General features: G+C 35.6%; 1 protein-coding gene across 1 annotated transcript in view; it reads left to right on the top strand.

Moving 5' to 3' along the window:
- Positions 1-19,763, top strand: part of LOC127840633 (uncharacterized) — a 317,893-nt gene that overhangs the window by 98,007 nt on the left and 200,123 nt on the right. The window contains exons 57-66 of the mRNA XM_052369044.1: positions 1,395-1,521; positions 2,177-2,325; positions 2,975-3,107; positions 6,430-6,602; positions 7,725-7,890; positions 8,256-8,401; positions 13,051-13,135; positions 17,431-17,579; positions 18,663-18,783; positions 19,537-19,682. Of these exons, the coding sequence (XP_052225004.1) occupies positions 1,395-1,521; positions 2,177-2,325; positions 2,975-3,107; positions 6,430-6,602; positions 7,725-7,890; positions 8,256-8,401; positions 13,051-13,135; positions 17,431-17,579; positions 18,663-18,783; positions 19,537-19,682 (1,395 nt within the window). The remainder of the gene's footprint in view (positions 1-1,394; positions 1,522-2,176; positions 2,326-2,974; positions 3,108-6,429; positions 6,603-7,724; positions 7,891-8,255; positions 8,402-13,050; positions 13,136-17,430; positions 17,580-18,662; positions 18,784-19,536; positions 19,683-19,763) is intronic.

Here is a 19,763-nt window from a genome sequence, read left to right as displayed (position 1 = left end):
GACAACCTCAATACATGCTTGCCAGGTATATAGGGATTTTTTTTCCTTACAACATTGACCTCATGGCCAAGGGAAAGAACCTTACTACATGCTTGCCTGGTACATAGTGAACAGTTGTGCCCCTTACCACATTGACCTCATTGCCAAGGGAGAGAACCTCACTACATGCTTGCCAGGCATATAGGAATAATTTTTGTCCTTACAACATTGGCCTCATGGCCAAGGGAGAGAACCTTCTACATGCTTGCCTGGTACATAGGGAACACTTATGCCCCCTTACCACATTGACATCATAGCCAAGGGAGAGAACCTTACTACATGTTTGGGAGGGACATAGGGGACAGTAATGCCCCTTAACACAGTGACCTCATAGCTAAGGGAGAGAATTACCACATGCTTGTGAGGAACATAGGGAGCAGCTATGCCCCTTACCTTACCTTGTATTTCGAGATATTTGTGGCTAAAATTGCTACCTTTTTTTAAACAATATTAAATCGATATTCAAGTAATTTTTAGCTCGGCGTTTTCGGGGAAAACCCGAGGTATTGTCATAGCCAGCTCGTCATGTTGTCCGCTGTCCGCCGTCTGCGTCGTCCTAAAACCTTAACATTGTGTTAAGGTTTTGAATGTTGGCTCTAAAATCAAATTGCTTCCACCCTACACCTTTGAAACTTCATATGTAGACGCACCTTGATAAGTTTTACATGTCACACCCATTTTTGGGTCACTAGGTCAAAGGTCAAGTTCACTGTGATCTTTAAAAATATTTTTTTGTATTCAAAACTGCACCCGTAGCCGAGCGTTGCACCCGTTTTGCGGTGCTCCTACTTTTGTCTACTGAAATGTTTTTTTCTAATTTTGATGTGTGTATTCGGACTGGTCATTTTCTTAACCTGTTTAGGGGTAGCCTGTATAAGCAGATGTCTCTATCAAAAATCGAATAGAATATTCCATGTAAATTCACATTACATGTAATCTTTGCTTACAAGAAAAATCTTAAGCACTATACTTTCAAAATGTTTTGTTTAACACAAAATCACAGCTTTACGACTTTTTAATTTTCCAAATCGCCCTGGCCTTATTAAAGATTAACTGAGAAAAACATGCTTCTATTAGGTGACATACAAAAGGGTCCCTTATGGGGAAGAACTGAGCCCTGAATTCCAGGTCATTGATTACAACTAAGGCCTTGTCTCTCAATCTCTGGTTCATGATTTTCAAGACTCGCACCTGGCACCTAAGTGGTGCACCTGTGACATGACTCCATATATGAAGTTTCCTTCAAAGAAACTTACTGCTGTTGGACATGTAAAAGGCCATATGATTGCCATTTGAATAAATATGATTCAAAAGCCTTACTTAGTACCAATCCTGTGTTGTTTATATTTTCTCAGGTAACATCAGTATCAGCAGTGGTGAGGGCGTATGTACAAGCATGGAGGCTGTCCGCTTCCTGTCTAGAAACTGTTCAGGGTGCGACGCCCAGCTTTCCCGTATGGCAGACACAAGTCTGGCTTGCATGTAAGATATTTCATGCCATAACTATATTTTTATCAATTGGATATGAACTCATGGTATACACCAGCTTTAGCAACCATTAAAAGAGCTGATGCTTCCACATAATTATGTTCATGTTATTTAAATTAACGTACAATATTAGCCAATCATTTTCCATGTAAATTATTGCGTTTCAAATATTTGGTACATAAAGTTGTTTTGTTTGTGATTTATTGACAAGCATCAAATATGTTTCAAAAAGCTGAATAACACTGTGGACTTCAAAAAAAGTCATGCAATTTGAAATCATATCAAAATTTGATGTTTTCACTAATCAAAATTCTCTTTTATCAAAAAATTTTGAAAAGAGCAAAGACACTTATGATTAACAATAGTATTAAAAGGGAAATTAATTAATTCATCAATTAATCATCAATGGAATAAAAAAAGAGCTCTTATAATGATAAATTTGATATTGATTTTAAACCATGTTATTTAAATAACGCAATTTAGTTTTAAAATCTGAACATACCCAGTGGTTGTTGGTAAGATATTGTTCCCATCAAGCCAGTTTAATATAAAATATAAAATACATGTCCATTTGACTTGAATCGAATATCAAAAGGGTATTCCAGCTTTCTGATGCAGATTGAGAGGATAACACTTTATATTGTTGTAGGCAATTCTACACTGGGTCCAGCTGCATTCTGGAGCAATTGTCAAGATTCTCTGGCAGCTGCAATATCAGCCATCTTATCACCATGGCAACACTAGCAGATCCCTCCGACCACATGTATCTGACCACTGAGCTGGCTGACACTTGTACAGGTATAGCGGGCATGTTCTTTTAATTATTTGAAGCAATCTTTGGAACATGATTGTACATTGGTAGCACTTTTCTTAGTTTTTGAAGGAATCCCATGATTTTGCTAAAGTATGATTTGGTTATGCATTATTATTGTATATATGTTCAATGTTCCCTACTTTTACATGTAACTTCTAACTAGAATTATATTCCATTTTAAATAAATATTCATTGCATATAGATATTCCAATCTTTGTGTATATTCCTTGTATATTGATATTCCATTCAAATTTGATATTCTATTCTAAATTTATATTCATTCTGAAGTGTTATTCCATTTAAAATTGATATTCAATTTTACATTGATATTCCATTCTAGTTTGATATTCCTTCTTCATTGATATTCCATTTTAAGTTGATATTCCATTCAACATTAATATTCCCGTTTACATAGATATTTCTTCTACATTGATAATCAAATTCTAAATTGTAATTCAAAACTAAATTGATATTACATTCTACATAGCTATTACATTCTACATTGATATTACAATATACATTGATACTACATTCTACATTGATATTATGTTCTACATTGATATTAAATTCTTCATTGATATTACATTTTACATTGGTAAAACATTCCACGTTGATATTCCTCCAATGTTTCAGCATTATTTAGAGGTGAATCCATGTCCAAGTGTGACCACCATGTGCTTGCCAACACAGAGAAGGCAGCCAAGTGCCTAGAACCAATCATCAACTCAGTCATCAATGAAATTGAACCCGTGACTGACATATGCAGGTATATATACGCACACTTTAGACTTTATTTTGGATAACTTTCTTACTTTAGTTTGACCTATAAAAGGCTGTGAATGATATTTAACTTAATGATACATTATTGTATTCATTAAGTATAATTGTTATTAGGGCTGTCACAAATCACCGGTTAATCAGTATATCACGGTGCAGGTCGTTAAAAAAATTGCACCGCGGTATGGCGATGCCGCACCGTTTTTTAAATCTAATTATTCTTTTATGAACACAGATGAAAAATACATAACTTATTAAGATATATCTATCGTTTCAAGTTCTATCAAGTTTATTAAGTTGCGTTGATAACCTTTACACAGGTTATAGTCAGAAAATGATTGTTCTTATTCATTACAGTTTCTAGTCATACCATGATACCAGTGTTTTCAGATTATTGAGTCTAATAAAATTGTAAAACCTGTTATTCTGCTATTTTGTTCACAGATTCTGTAAAATATCGCGATACAGTGTTGACGTATCACGATATATCATGATACGCTCACGAGTTTCGTGACAGCCCTAATAGTTATTAATGATTATTGTTTTCTTTGATATAGATGTATCAAAATGTCAAATGTATCAAAATAGATGTAAGTGAGAGAATGTTTTTCTCAGAATAATAAGAACTATCCATTGTGAAAGATTACGACTTTAAAAGAAAATATTTTTATTAAAAGGCAATCACCCAAAACAGTATGCATTAGGCCACGACTTTTTTTTTTATTGGTTTACAAAAATTATTTTGAAAATGGTCCATCGGGCGGTCGAAAAAAAAAAAAAAAAAACATCATTGGAAAAATAAGTTAATACTAATAACATCAGAACAAAGACATCATATCTTTTATAACCTTAACACAGAGACGAAAAATCAAATTATGCAATGAAACACATCTATATCTTCAAATGAAATGAGTCACCTAAAAGCACCTTTTGTAACATCAGGCAATTTTAAACACTCCATTAAATGACATGCGTTCTTCTCCCATTAAAACGAAAAACTGCGCTTAATTTCCGTAATTCGATGCGCACCATTACGCAATGCGATGCCCGTTGCATAAATCTTATATAAGATAAACTACTCATACACTAAGTATGTGTTTGCTCTTATTCGACTTATGACATCGTCCATGAAAAAAAATCGAGGTAGATCGATCCCCGCGTCGTCGCGGCAATGTTTGTTAAAGTTGTTGTTGTCATGAAAACTCGTTGATTTACAACGCAAAACATCTTATTTGAACCGACGCGAATTAATACAATCATATTTGTCAACTTGGCTTTTGCTTTATTTTGATAATTTAATCCAAAGTTTCATGTTAGCAAGTGTTTTTACTGGAATTGTAAACAAGGAGCCAGTTAAAGTCTTCCGAAAATGTGCAGTCTGTGTGAATTGACAGTTTGACGTCATCAAAGGAAAGCCGCTTGCTGTCTAAAGCAATAAAGCGACAATCAACATGCCGAACCAATCGTGCGTTTGTTTCTCAATTGCAATCCTCCAATTTAATAATAGCACGTGCATAGCTCCAGGGCTCGAAATTAACACTCGCACACTCGCAAAATGCGAGTGAAAAATACCGATTGCGAGTTAAGTTTTAAGCCACTAGTAATTTTTTGCGAGTAACGAAAACGTGAAAAAAACAACAGTAATATTGCTAAATGTGTTCGACATCCTGAACGCTAAACCATATGTCATAGAACGTCCTAATACCCGTATGCGGAAGCGCGCACCTTGTATATAGACTAGTATACTTATAGTACAGATACGAGGATGGTATTGGTACAAAGAACGTTAAACAGTCGACTAATTCACACGTGTTCATTAAACTTGAACAGACATGGCGTCGAAGCGAAAAATAACTAGTTTCTTTTTGCCCACAGATTAAAAAAACAATATGAAAGATAAAGCAAAGTTAACTGTTGAATAAAAAAATGAAATTAAATTATGTTTCCAGCAAAATTTGCGAGAATGTTTTTGATTTTGCGAGTTGGTATTAAAGCTGCTCGCAATGTTTTGCAAGTAGAAAAAAAAAGTTAAATTCGAGCACTAAGCTCCGCCTTCGAATCTTTTGCAGAGAACGGAGGCGGAGTTTAACGGTTAATTGAGCTAGTATTTTACGCAAGTTGAGTTCCGATTTGCCGAAATTACTCGGCCCTAAGCATTAAAACGAGAAATACATTTATCAATGATTTTCCGAGATATACCGATTTGTTCCGATTTCCAAACTTTCTGTACAGTTCCTATAAACTATGGCGGACGTGTTTACAAAATTCCTAAACACATATATCGTAAATAATGGCAGTGTTTTATTGGATTATTTATACTAATTATCAAATTGCAAGGTAATACTTTTTTATCTACTATAATATCGGGTTTGTTTAATATAATAAACATGTTAAACAATATAGTTGCGTCAAAGACTAGGAAATAAATTTTGATGCGGTCGACATTTTACTGACGCTGATTTTCCTATTGTCTGTAATTAAATAAATTTTGAGAAGTGCCCATAAAAGGACTGGTACATACTGTGTCACATTGAAAAATATCCCGATCTCTGTAATATATGTGAACCAATCGTTGATTGAACTTACTTGATTTTATTCGCAACCGTACTCAAACCGGATCGTTTTTTTTTCTCGTTTCGCTCGTTTTTCAGTGCGGTCGGGAATAAAATATATAAAAAAAAGACGATTTTCCGATTTTATTTTTTTTCCCATTTTCCAAAAAATAGGGTCGGCGGTTTTGTAAACCAAGAAATATAAAAGTCGTGGCCTTATAAAACAATTTGAAACATTTGTCAAAGAAATTTCAGAACAATTGAAACAGTAAAATGTTTGATCTTGAACATTAACCTTGAACATTCTGCAATATGTGTTGTTAATAGTCTTGAACCATGACATTATCTTTTGATTCATTTGATTTGGGATTTGTTAATTCAATGAAAGTCAATGTTTGTGCTATGTTTTTTTGAGTAGTTTCCAAAGTGTATAGTCATCAATCATGACATATTTTTATGTAAGACATGGTTAGAAAGGTACATTTGATTTAAGACCTTTCTTACTAAATTCAAATTTTAAAGGCTTCATTTTCAACCCTTACTGAAACTGATGAGTAGCAAACAGCATGAAGCCAGAACAGACTGCGAGATACTCTCAGGCTTTTCTGGTTTTATGCTGTAAGGCACATAGCCATTTTCACTTTGCTGCTGAGTCAGAAAGGGTTAAATAAATCAATTTCTTTCTTCCTTTGAAAATTGTTCAAGTGTGTAGCTGAATTATGAAACAAAACATTATGATGTTGCAATTATTATACGCAGGCTCTTCTCCTTGAGTGGTCAGTGTCTGTCCCAGCTGGTTTCTCAAGGTCAAGGTACATGCGAAGGTCGTAACCTGACCGACCTTGTAAACCTGGTGCATAAAGTGCTGCAATCTGAAAAAAACGAATGCAGCCAAAACAGAACCCAGAACGTTCAGTTGCCATCATGCAGAGGTGGGGGAATGGGTGTAACTTATAACATTATTTATTACATTTTTTTTCACATAATACAATATAGACTCATTTGAAGAATGCCTGTTTTTACTCAAAATCATAGGGTGAGTCAATTTAACTATTCTCGTCATAAATCATTGTCACATTTGCTTCATTCAGGCTGGCTGACTCAGTTTGTTGAGAACTGGGCTACAATTCCAAATAGAATCAATGGCTGACCACGTTACTTGTGTGGGTATTTGTAATGAAATCCTTTCCTCCCTACCTCTGACCCAAATAGGGCAGCTGTCAGTTGCTGACATAAGTATTTGCACTCAGTACTGATAAACTAGCAAATGTGGAAAAAAGTGTGATGTAGTTAAGTGACGGACATGACATTAAAATATTATTGAATATGTCGAAGAAAATCAAACAAAAAAAACAACAATATATTTCTAACTAGGTTAAGGTCAAGTTTCATTGTTTGCTGAATGTCATAGAGTGATTATACTTTTTTTTTAACTGTCAAAATAAAGACTGTTAAGTTGCATTGTTAACCTAAAGTTATTTTAGTTTGACTAAGCAAATGATAAACTGTATCATTCTTAGTCTGGAACAGATCATAACCCTTCACCTCTTAGTCTAGAGACCTATTTTTACGCATGTGTAGTCCCGTAGAAAGTTTAAAAGGCTTCATTTCAAACCCTAAGATACTGATGAGCAGCAAACAGCATAAAACCTGAACAGACTGCGAGCTGCTCACAGGCTGTTCTGGTTTTATGGTGTTTGCATATAGCCATTTTCACGTTGCTTCTTATGGGGGAAAGGAATAAGACTGTTGCAAGTATAAGAATGTACGCAAATAACAACTCTGCCCTAATTGCTGCAATGTCATAAAGTCATTGAAAATCTCCACTTCTTTTACTTTTTCAGTTGTTTCTCTGATAGTTTTTGTTAGTTTAAACATAGTTATTGGTTCAGAACAATACATTACAATAGGCATGTGCATATCAAGAAGTAATTTAACCTATCATGGATAACAAAAACAAGCATCTTCGATGCTTATTTTAGTTCTCTTCCATCCCGGAGTTACAAGAAAAAAAGACCTTAATGAGTGTCTATAACAGATCCCATCTCTTGTAGTGTCAGACACACATGTGGACCTTTGTGACACGAAGGATATGTCCGTCTCTATGAATCTTGCCCGTCTAACATGCGGGCAGCAACTGTACGACAGATTCACACAGTTTCTCGGAGTTCTGCAGCCTTTAGATACAAAACTTGTTGACCTGAACTCATTCAACTGCAGGTAAAAGCATCTAACATTAAATTACATGTACTAAAATTTAAATTCTACGTAAAAAATTTATAACAGGAAGACATTAACAGGAATTAGATAAATAAATAATTCATATATAATACTTTGATACATTCACTTTTATTTTTGTATATCTTACAAACTGGATGTGACAATACTTTTTGTAAATCAATACAAACTATTATTACAAAAAAGACAAGGAAAATTTAATGATGATTCTCCATATGATGATATATATTTGCATGATCTAAGGATTAAAACAAACAGAAACATTAAATGTTGTTTCCTCAGAAAAAAAGCAACAAACAAACAAACACACACAACAATCATGCTGTTATAAACTGTTACATCTACAGGTACCTACAATCTGCGAAGCAATGCCTAAAGAATGCAACAAAGGCCAATTTTCAGGAATGCAATGAGACCACCTACACCACCATCGTGGCAAGTCTGCCATCAGAGTTTCTTCCCTTTGACACTGATACCTCGGTCTGCATAACAGGCAAGTATCAACTGAACTCAAAAGTCACAACTCAATACTTAAAAGCTCTCTGAAGAAGTATCAATTATACGAAAAATAGCATTATTATAAACCTATTTATATTAGCTGATTGTAATACTTGACTGTCCAATTTTTTACCATATAGAAGGTGAGTGCGTCAAAATTATTCCATATTGGATGGTTTGATTTAAACCAAACATTTTGGACCATTTTAAAGTAAGCCACATGAACATTCAATACTTTTTCATGATTTTGAATCTAGATCTTTTCTTGATCTTCATAACCATTATACACAAATAAGCCTCATATAGATCTAACAATTTCAAAGTTACTTAATAAGGATTCTCTGGGGGCATTTTTCTCTAGAATCATTGTTTATGGCTTATGTCACTGATTGTCATACAATAATGTGAATGTTCGTGCATTTGATGATTTAATGTAAAATGAAACGTGAATAATACAAATACACATAATGTAAAAGATATAAAATACATCGATTATGTGCAAGCCTTGTTTACAATACTTTGATCGATTGGGACGGCTGACTTACTCATAGAGGATTGGCTTATCAGCTGGTCCACTATGGTATGTAAGATGAGTGCTCATATAAGTACATCACCATTTTGTACATACCGCCTTTAAACAGCGTAATGTTATTGAATGCTAAAACAATGCCCTTAAGAAGTATCAAGTTGTAAAACTACACAATATCTGATAATATAACTGAATACCTTTCTGACGAAGTATTAGCTCTACATAAATTTTATCTTTTGAATACCGTTGACAAATTATTAACTTGTTTATTTATACCCAAATCATAAGTGAATACTTTAAGGGGCCTTTTCACGTTTTGGTAAATTGACAAAATTAATTTTTTTTTTTATCAAATTCTAAAATTTTTGTTGTAGTTATGATATGTGTGAGTTAACAGTAGTACTGAACATTTACCATGCTCTAAAATATCCATTATATGCATCTTTTGACGATTTAAAAACCTGAAAATTATAAAGCGTTGCAATGCCAAACGATTGAATTATTTGGAGAGTTATGTTGTTCTCCTTATATTTTGTGATACTACGAGGATTGCTTATACAAAGAATAAAATACATCACTCATTGTGTGAGCGTGGATGGCCGAGTGGTCTAAGCCATAGACTTGTACTCAAGGTGTCATTGGTTCGAGCCCAGTTGAGGAATACTTTTTAGCTCCACTGGCCAGAGGCCAGCGGGGCTTATGTCATGGTCCTGTGTCCTTCGTGTGTGCGTCAGTGCGTGCGTTTGCCGTGCATGCATTAACTTTTCCTTAAAACATCTTCTCCTAAACTACTGGTCCAATTCTGATGAAATTTCACAGGAATGTTCCTGGGGTGAACCTCTTTCAAATTTGTTCAAATTATGCCGCTTGGGTCAAATTTGACCCTGCCCCGGGGGGTCACAAAAATGATAATTTGCTTATATAAGGCCTATTTTGTGAAAACTTTCAAAATCTTTTTGTCCATAACCATTGGGCCTAGGGCTACCAAATTTGGTATGTAGTGACATCTTATAGTCCTCTACAGAGTTTTTTCAAATTATGCCCCTGGGGTCAAGTTTTACCCTGCCCGAGGGTCACAAAATTGAACATATGCTTATATAAGGCCTATTTTGTGAAAACTTTTAAAATATTCTTGTCCATAACTGTAAGGCATAGGGCTACCAAATTTGGTATGTAGTGACATGTAATAGTTCTCTTCTTAGTTTGTTCAAATTATGCCCCTGGGGTCAAATTTGAAACTGCCCCAGGGGTCACAAAATTGAATATATGCTAAGAAAGGCCTTATTTTTTGAAAACTTAAAAAAATCTGCTTGTCCATAAACATTGGGCCTAGGGCTACCAAATTTGGTATGTAGTGACATCTTATAGTCCTATACCAAGTTTGTTCAAATTATGCCCCTAGGTCAAGTTTGACCCTGCCCCGAGGGTCACAAAATTGACCATATGCTTATATAAGGCCTATTGTGGGAAAACTTCCATAAATTCTCTTGTCCATAACGGTATGGCATAGGGCTACCAAATTTGGTATGTAGTGACATGTAATGGTTCTCTTCTTAGTTTGTTCAAATTATGCCCCTGGGGTCAAATTTGAAACTGCCCCGGTGGTCACAAAATTTAATATATGCTTATAAAGGGCGTATTGTGTGAAAACTTTAAAAACTTATTGTCTATAACCAATGGGTCTGGGGCTACCAAATTTGGTATGTAGTGACATCTTATAGTTCTCTACCAAGTTTGTTCAAATTATGCCCCTGGGGTCAAATTTGACCCTGCCCCGAGGGTCACAAAATTGAACAAACGCTTATTTAAGGCCTATTTTGTGAAAACTTTAAAATCTTCTTGTCCATAAACATTGGGCCAAGGGCTACCAATTTTGGTATGTAGTGAAATCTTATAGTTCTCTACCAAGTTTGTTTAAATTATGCCCCTGGGGTCAAATTTGACCCTGCCCCGGGGGATCACAAAATTGAACTTATGCTTATATAAGGCCTATTTTGTGAAAACTTCAAAAATCTTTCTGGCCATAACCATCCAGCATTGGGCTATCAAATTTGATATGTAGTGACATCTTATAGTCCTCTACCAAAGTTGTTCAAATTTTATCCCTGGGGTCAAATTCGAACCTGCCCCGGGGTCACACAATTGAACATATGCTTATATAATGCCTATTTTGTGAAAACTTAAAAAAAAATCTTGTCCATAACCAATAGGCCTAGGGTACACAATTTGGTATGTAGTGACATTGTATAGTCCTCCACTTAGTTTGTTCAAATTATGCCCCAGGAGTCAAATTTGACCCTGCCCTGGGGGCCACAAAATCGATTATTATCTTCTAAAATATAGTTCCTATTTTGTGAAAACTTTAAAAATTCTCTTGTCCTTAACCATTAGGCATAGGGCTACCAAATTTGGTATGTAGTGACATCTAATAGTTTTCTACCAAGTTTGTTCAAATTATGCCCCTGGGGTCAAATTTGACCCTGCCCGTGGGGTCACAAAACTGAACATCTGCTTATATGGGGCCTATTTTGTGAAAACTTTAAAAATCTCTTGTCCATAACCATTGGGCCTAGGGCTACCAAATTTAGTATGTAGTGACATCTAATAAATCTCTACCAAATTTGTTCAATAATGCCTCTGGGGTCACTTTTGACCCTGCCCTGGGGGTCACAAAATTGTAAAAAAGCTTTTAAAGCACCTATTTTGTGAAATCTTTAAAAATCTTCTTGTTGAAAACCATTCAGACTATGGCTACCAAATTTGGTATGAAGTAACATCTTATAGTCCTCTACCAAGTTTGTTCAAATTATGCCCTTTTGGTCGAATTTGACCCTGACCCGGGGGTCACAAAATTGAACATTATATACGCTTATATCTTGCTTATTGTGAAAAAACTTTTAAAATATTCTTGTCCTTAACTCAAAATATTCTTGTCCTTAACTCTAGGACCTAGGGCTACCATATTTTGTATGTACATGTAGTGAGATATAGTAGTCCTCAACAAAGTTTGCTCAAATTATGCCCCAGGGGTAAAATTTGACCAAGCCCAGGGGTCACAAAAGTGTACTTGTGCTCAAATAGGGCCTATATTTAAGTATTTGCACATGCAGAGAATATTTGTTTCAGCCTTTTTTCAGCAGTGGAGCGATACAGGGCCATCATGGCCCTCTTGTTGTTTCTTGTTTAAATTTTATTCTTGTTTTTGTACTGGTGCTTTTTATATCCAATGTTTACATTTATCAATATAAAACATTTCATGACAAACCTTAAAACATGCCAAAATCTGTTAAAAGGCCTCTTTAAGCTGATAGTTTTCATTTGGAAAAGATAACATTCTGAGGGAGGTATTTGAACAATATAGAGAGACACAAAATTGAGTTATTTTTAGTTCTGTCCAAAGTCGCTAGAATGCTACCTGGTCTTTTTGGACTCATGACATCCATTGTTGAAATTCTTAATAGATGCTTCCATGTCAGTTATATTTGAGCCACACTGTTGTAAAATAGGGCTAAATGCATGTGCATAAAATGTCTTAAATTAGTCTTTGCAGTCACTTTGTGCTTTTATGTTTTGTGTTTTCGTTTGAAAGAGATCTCTTGTTGGAGAAAATCCAGTTTAGTCCTTACAGGCTAACCAGGGATGACATATTATGCAAATTAATAAAGTCCTGTTTTCATCGAGGACTGCTCAGCTATAGTAATCTCCTATGTGTTGCACATATCACGCGTCTGTTTAGCTATTTTGTACAAAATAGTAAATGTATTCTTCGAAATTGTCAAAGCACAAATGATAAAAGTACCCGGTAGTGATTTGTGAGGAATGGAAATCTATCCTTTAAAATATAGCTATGGAGGATTTTAAAACTTTCATTTTAAAACCAGGACCAACATTTATCACAATGGAGTCTTATATAGGGGTTCTTAATTTCAAATTTGTGTAAATTTTTAGTTCCTTTTGCATACCATGTGTACTCATGTTACAGAGAGGGTTGTAGAGGGTGAGAGCTTGCCTGTTACAGACAGCACATATTCTCGCTGTAATTCTGCCTGTTAAAATTTGCAGTAATCGTCCTATAAAAAGCACTGAATTATAATTCCTCTCTTTGAATCATTTAGATCATTGCCAGAAGCAGTTGGACATCTCTAGATGTGTCAATGACAACATGCTTTCTATGGCAGTCTACCAGCAAGATGCCTGCAGGTAAATGATACTTTAAAGTCTTCAAGAGCATAATCCTCACTTGGTTTTATGGTACCTTTTAAAACATTTCACTCACAAACAATTTTTTGTGACCACGTTTGCAGCTCCCCTGAGAATAAGATGCTTTGCTGTCAGCTTTTATGATCACATTTTGGCCTTGGTGTTTCATGCCTCCTCAACATTTTTTATGCCCCCGGATTGAAAGATCAGGAGTATATTGTTTTTGGCCTGTCTGTCATTGTATGTGTCTGTATGTGTGTGTGTATGCCCCAAAACTTTAACCAAAACTTTAACCTTTGTCATAACTTTTGCAATATTGAACATAGCAACTTGATATTTGGCATGCATGTGTATCTCATGGAGCTGCACATTTTGAGTGGTGAAAGGTCAAGGTCATCCTTCAAGGACAAAGGTCAAATATATGTATCCCAAAACATTAACCGAAACTTTAACCTTCTTCATAACTTTTGCAATATTGAACGTAGCAACTTGATATTTGGCATGCATGTATATCTCATGGAGCTGAACATTCTTAGTGGTGAAAGGTCAAGGTCAACGTCATCCTTCAAGGTCGGTCAATAAAAAAGTTAAAAACTTTAACCAAAACTTTAACCTTCTTCATTACTTTTGCAATATTGAATGTAGCAACTTGATATTTGGCATGCATGTGTATCTCATGGAGCTGCAAATTTTGAGTGGTGAAAGGTCAAGGTCATCCTTCAAGGTCAAAGGTCAATAAAATAATTCAAATCTTTAACCAATACTTTAACCTTCTTCATAACTTTTGCAATATTGAACGTAGCAACTTGATATTTGGCATGCATGTGTATCTCATGGAGGTGCACATTTTGAGTGGTGAAAGGTCAATATCAAGGTCACCCTTCAAGGTCAAAGGTTAATAAAAATATCCAAACTTTAACCAAAACTTTAACCTTCTTCATACCTTTTCCAGTCAAGGTCATCCTTCAAGGTCAATTTTCAAATATATGGCTTCATTTATTTAGTAACATTGTCTTTTCTCTTATACATCTAACTTTAACAAAAACTTTATCCTTCTTCATAACTTTAACCATCTTTATAACTTTTCCAATATTATACGTAGCAACTTGATATTTGGCATGCATGTGTATCTCATGGAGCTGCACATTTTGAGTGATGAAAGGTCAAGGTCAAGGTCATCCTTCAAGGTCAAAGGTCAAATATATGGCTTCGTTAAGTTAGTAACATTGTCTTTTCTCTGACGCATCTAACTTTAACCAAAACTTTAACCTTCTTCATAATTTGTCCAGTCATGGTCAAGGTTATCCTTCAAGGTCAAATTTCAAATATATGGTTTCATTTATTTAGTATCATTGTCTTTTCTCTTACATATCTAATTTTAACCAAAACTGTAACCTTCTTCATAACTTTTCATAACTTTTCCAATATTAAATGTAGCAACTTGATATTTGGCATGCATGTGTATCTCATTGAGCATAACTTTTCCACTCAAGGTCCAGGTCATTCTTCAAGGTCAAATTTCAAATATATGGCTTCCTTTATTTAGAAACATTGTCTTTTATCTGACGCATCTAACTTTAACCAAAACTTGAACCAGCTTCATAACTTTTCCAATATTGAACTTGATATTTTGCATACATGTGTATCTCATGGAGCTGCACATTTTGATTGGTGAAAGGTCAAGGTCAAGGTCATCCTTCAAGGTCAAAGGTCAAATATATGGCTTCATTATGCCCCCGGATCGAAAGATCGGGGGTATATTGTTTTTGCCGGTCTGTCATTGTATGTGTCTGTGTGTGTGTGTGTCCCAAAACTTTAACCAAAACTTTAACCTTCTTCATAACTTTTCATTATTGAACATAGCAACTTGATATAAAGCATGCCTGTGTATCTCATGGAGCTGCACATTTTGAGTGGTGAAAGGTCAAGGTTATCCTTCAAGGTCAAAGGTCACAAAAAAATCAAAGCATCGCATTAGGGCGAATTGTTTTTCTGACTAAAAAAATATCTTGTTTGTGGACGCAAAGGTGGCAACAATTATTTCCCAATCCTCTGAAACCTGGTCAGAACAGTTGCCTCAATAATATCTTGGTGAAGTTTACAAACGGGTCATGTGGGATCAAAGCTTTGTCAAGAGGTCAAGCTCATGAAAATGTTAACACTATAGCAGTCACATTTTTATACTCCCATTGCAAAGTAAAAGGGGAATATACTGGAGCCACTATAGACCACTGTCTGTTTATTGACACAATCGCTCGCCCGCCTGCCTGCTTATCTGCGCCCCCTGCCCCCCCCCCCCCCCCCCCCCCCCCCCCCCGCCCCCTGTGTGTCTGGCTTGTCTGTTTGTCACTAGACACAAACATTTCTTCTGGTTTTCTCCTACATTTTCAACATACAACATTCAAAGGTGCTGGCATTGTTCTTTATGATATTTACATGTGATATTTTTATGTCCCCCACTATAGTGGGGGACATATTATTTTTGCCCTGTCTGTTGGTCTGTCTGTCTGTTTGCGCCAACTTTAACATTTTGCAATAACTTTTGCTATATTGAAGAAAGCAACTTCATATTTGGCATGCATGTGTATCTCATGAAGCTGCACATTTTGAGTGGTGAAAGGTCAAGGTCAAGGTCATCCTTCAAGGTCAGAGGTCAAATATATGTGGCCAAAATCGCTCATTTTATGAATACTTTTGCAATATTGAAGATAGCAACTTGATATTTGGCATGCATGTGTATCTCATGGAGCTGCACATTTTGAGTGGTGAAAGGTCAAGGTCAAGGTCATCCTTCAAGGTCAGAGGTCAAATATATGTGGCCCAAATCGCTTATTTTATAAATACTTTTGCAATATTGAAGATAGCAACTTGATATTTGGCATGCATGTGCATCTCATGGAGCTGCACATTTTGAGTGGTGAAAGGTCGAGGTCAAGGTCATCCTTGAAGGTCAGAGGTCAAATATATGTGGCCCAAATCGCTTATTTTATGAATACTTTTGCAATATTGAAGATAGCAACTTGATATTTGGCATGCATGTGTATCTCATGGAGCTGCACATTTTGAGTGGTGAAAGGTCAAGGTCAAGGTCATCCTTCACAAGGTCAAGGTCATCCTACAAGGTCAAACATCATATAGGGGGACATTGTGTTTCACAAACGCATCTTGTTTGTTCTGCATTAAATGCTACTAAGTTATTTTATGTTTTTTAATTAGAACTGTCACAAACATGAGTGCGCATGGTTTCCTACACTTTTGAATGTATAACATTCAAACATGCAGGCATTGTTGTCCCCTACCGGTTTCACCGGAGGGGACTTATGGTTTGCACTCTCTCTGTCAGTCTGTCAGTCTGTCTGTCTGTCTGTCCGTCACACTTTTCTGGATCCTGCGATAACTTTAAAGTTCTTCATATTTTTTCATGAAACACGGATAGATGGCAATATGGACATTATGCGCGTCATTTTATTTTGTTCCTACGTCAAAAATTCTGGTTGCTATGGCAACAAATAACTAATAATACTGCTGAAAATGGTGGTTTTCTGGATCCTGCGATAACTTCAAAAGTTCTTAATATTTTTTCATGAAACTTGCAACATGGATAGATTGCAATATGGACATAATGCACGTCATTTCATTTTGTTTCTACGTCAAAAATTGTGGTTGCTATGACAACGAATTTTTTTTATATCTGAAAATGGTGGAATTTCTGACAATGGTGGAGCCGGTAGGGGACCATATTGCTTGACAAAAGCCTTGTTTCTTATGTTATGAAGTTGTGCATGTTCGATTGTTATTGTCCCATATCAAAACTTAACAAATGTTTCCCCTTTTTTTCATCTTTGATTTTCTGTAACAAAATTTTTGTTTTTTATAGACTTACAAAGTATACCTCTCTGAAACTACAACTATTTGTATTTTGGCCCACTTCTTAGTTTAATCAATTCATGACCCAGGGGTCATAACTAGCCACACCCAGTTGGTCCAATAGTTTCTATAGACTTATATAGCAAAATTACTTTAAATAATATTTTCCTCTAAAATAACAAGGCAATAAGGTTTACAATGTGGTATGTTACATTTTATCACGGTTGTCAACAACAAATTGCCTTGGTGGTCACATTTTTACATCTTGTCACTACATGCTGCTATGGCAGTATTGTTCATTTACTGTGATAAGCTCTAGTTTGCTCAATCATCGTGGAACTTGCTCAAAACATGTATTCTTATTTTATCTTGACTGATTTTAAAAACTGTTCTTGTTTGTTAAAACATGGTTGGCATTTTTGTTCCAGCATAATGAAGATGATATTACTGTGCGTGAAGCGCTCTGTCAATGTAACCTGTGCAGACAAGATCGCGTACTCGCAAATTGTCTCTTTTCTTCTGGAATCCGAAAACAGCTTCGGTCCGGCTGTGGTGAATTTAAGTAGAGTTTGCACAGGTAAACTTGTTGAGTGAGTTATTTGTATGCCCTGGTTATTATGATGATGCTGGATGTCATGTAGCATTCGTTCCGTCTGTCTGTATGAGGACAACAAAAATGACACGTTTTTATGACCTGAATAATGTTTAATAAAAAACTTGCATGCTCAACCACATCACTTGACTTGCTTTTGTTCTTGACCTACTTTTGGACTAAGATTTATTCAGAAGATCAGAATGTTTTGTTAACCCAAAATGACTAGTTGCTTCTTATATCAATAATGATTTTCTAAAACGCTTTGTTACTTGCATGGGTGATCTCTTTAAACACAATGAATAAACAAACCACCTGACCTCATTTGACAGTGACCTTGACCTACTTAGACTTATTCCTTTGGTCAAAAATCTTAGTTATTCCAAAAGGTTAGGTTTTGTGTAAACATATATCTAAGGCTTTTTCATAACATTTGTAAAGCTTTGATACTTGCATGGATGATGTGCAACACTATCAACACAACCAAATCACATGATTCCATTCTGACCTTGATATTTAGCAACTTCTGGACTAAGAAGATCCCAAAATGACACATAGGCTTGACATCAATGCTGCTTGCTGGAAAGCTATGATACTTGCATGGATGTTATATGTCAACACCCTCAACAAACCTACATCACCGAACATTATTTTGACATCCACTGACAGACTGTCTCAAGATTCGTATATTCTTGTGTTTTGCCTATTATTTGGACATAAGTCATTTTTCTTAAAGTCCTAAATATTACCTTATTTTCTATACTTTGTAAAATGTTTAAATATTTTTGAAAAATATAAAGATCTTGAATTTTTACTTGAAAAGAAAATCAATCATTTACAAAGTGTGTGCTTAAAATATTCTTGCAAGAGAATAACACATTTAATGTTTGGTTATAATATACTTATTTCAAATGAAGATATTTTGAACTGAAATTCAAGCATGTCCAGCAAATTTGGTTTTATTAAAATACAGGCTGTATTAGGCTTAGTAAATATGATACAATTCGATTTGTATATTAGGTACTAAAACATTTGTATAGATTGCCTTAACTTATTGACATTTTGCAGACCTGACAGAAACTTATGAGACTGGGGGAGACTTGTGTGTGAATGAGTCCCTCCTCGCTGATGTCACATACTTTAATTGCAACCAACAGCTCTGGCAACTGAACTATGATAGCAACTGCAGGTAGGATATTCAACAAATGGGCCGGTGGAAAAATGGGGTTTTAATATATGTGCGTAATGTTTCGTACCAGATTAGCACAAGGCAGTCTGAACAGGCTAATCAGGGATGGAACTTTCGGCTTTTATAGTATTTTTTGTTTTGTAAGAAGTCTCAATGTAGGTGGAAAGGGTCAAACCAGATACGCCTGTGCGGACTGCACAAGCTCAGGCTAATCTGGAACTACAGAATATGCGGCGCATGAATTGCGTTTTCTTAGAGCAGGGCTCCAATAAAATTATTCAAGATGAGTATACTGTCTTTCAATACAATCTAACAACAGAACTGCTATTAATGAGGTGGGATCAAACAATCGGCGTAATTTCAATTAAAAGAAATGAATAGCATGTAAGCAGACAATTTTCACATTTAAACTAATATATTCCCAGTGTTCTGTGAAAAAGGGGTTTAATACATGTGAGTTAAGTGTTATCCCAGAGTAACCTGTGCAGCCCACACAGGCTAATCAGGGACAACACTTTTCCCCTAAACTAGATTTTTGCTTCGAAAACGAAAAATAGAATAAAAGTGGAAAGTGGCGTCCCTGATTTGCCTGTGCTGTACATACTCCACTGGCTAATCTGGGACAACACTTTACGCACATGCATTAAACCCCTTTTTCACAGAGTAGGGCCTATATGTTTGGTAATGATTCCATTGAATTACACTACGTTTGGATCAAAATGTTTGCAGGGTTTGACATTGAATATTTTCCAGTTCCAAGAATGAAGTTCTAGCCTGCGCCACTGGCCTGTTAGATAAATATGGAAGTTGTATCATATCCCATAAGCCTATGTTAATCAAGCGAGCCCTGGTGAATTCAGCCGAGAAGTTCTTCTTGACAGGGGCTGCTAACTGCTTCCGTAAGTAGCTGAAATAACTTAATGGTGAGTTTTGTGTGTGTGTAGGGGTTTATTCAAAAATCTAGTTTAGGTGGAAAGTGT

The sequence above is a fragment of the Dreissena polymorpha genome, chromosome 8 (genome assembly GCF_020536995.1).
Source record: "Dreissena polymorpha isolate Duluth1 chromosome 8, UMN_Dpol_1.0, whole genome shotgun sequence".
Classification (NCBI taxonomy): Eukaryota; Metazoa; Mollusca; class Bivalvia; order Myida; family Dreissenidae; genus Dreissena; species Dreissena polymorpha.
The sequence above is the reverse complement of the archived record's forward strand: the minus strand, read 5'-3'. Positions and strand labels throughout refer to the sequence as shown.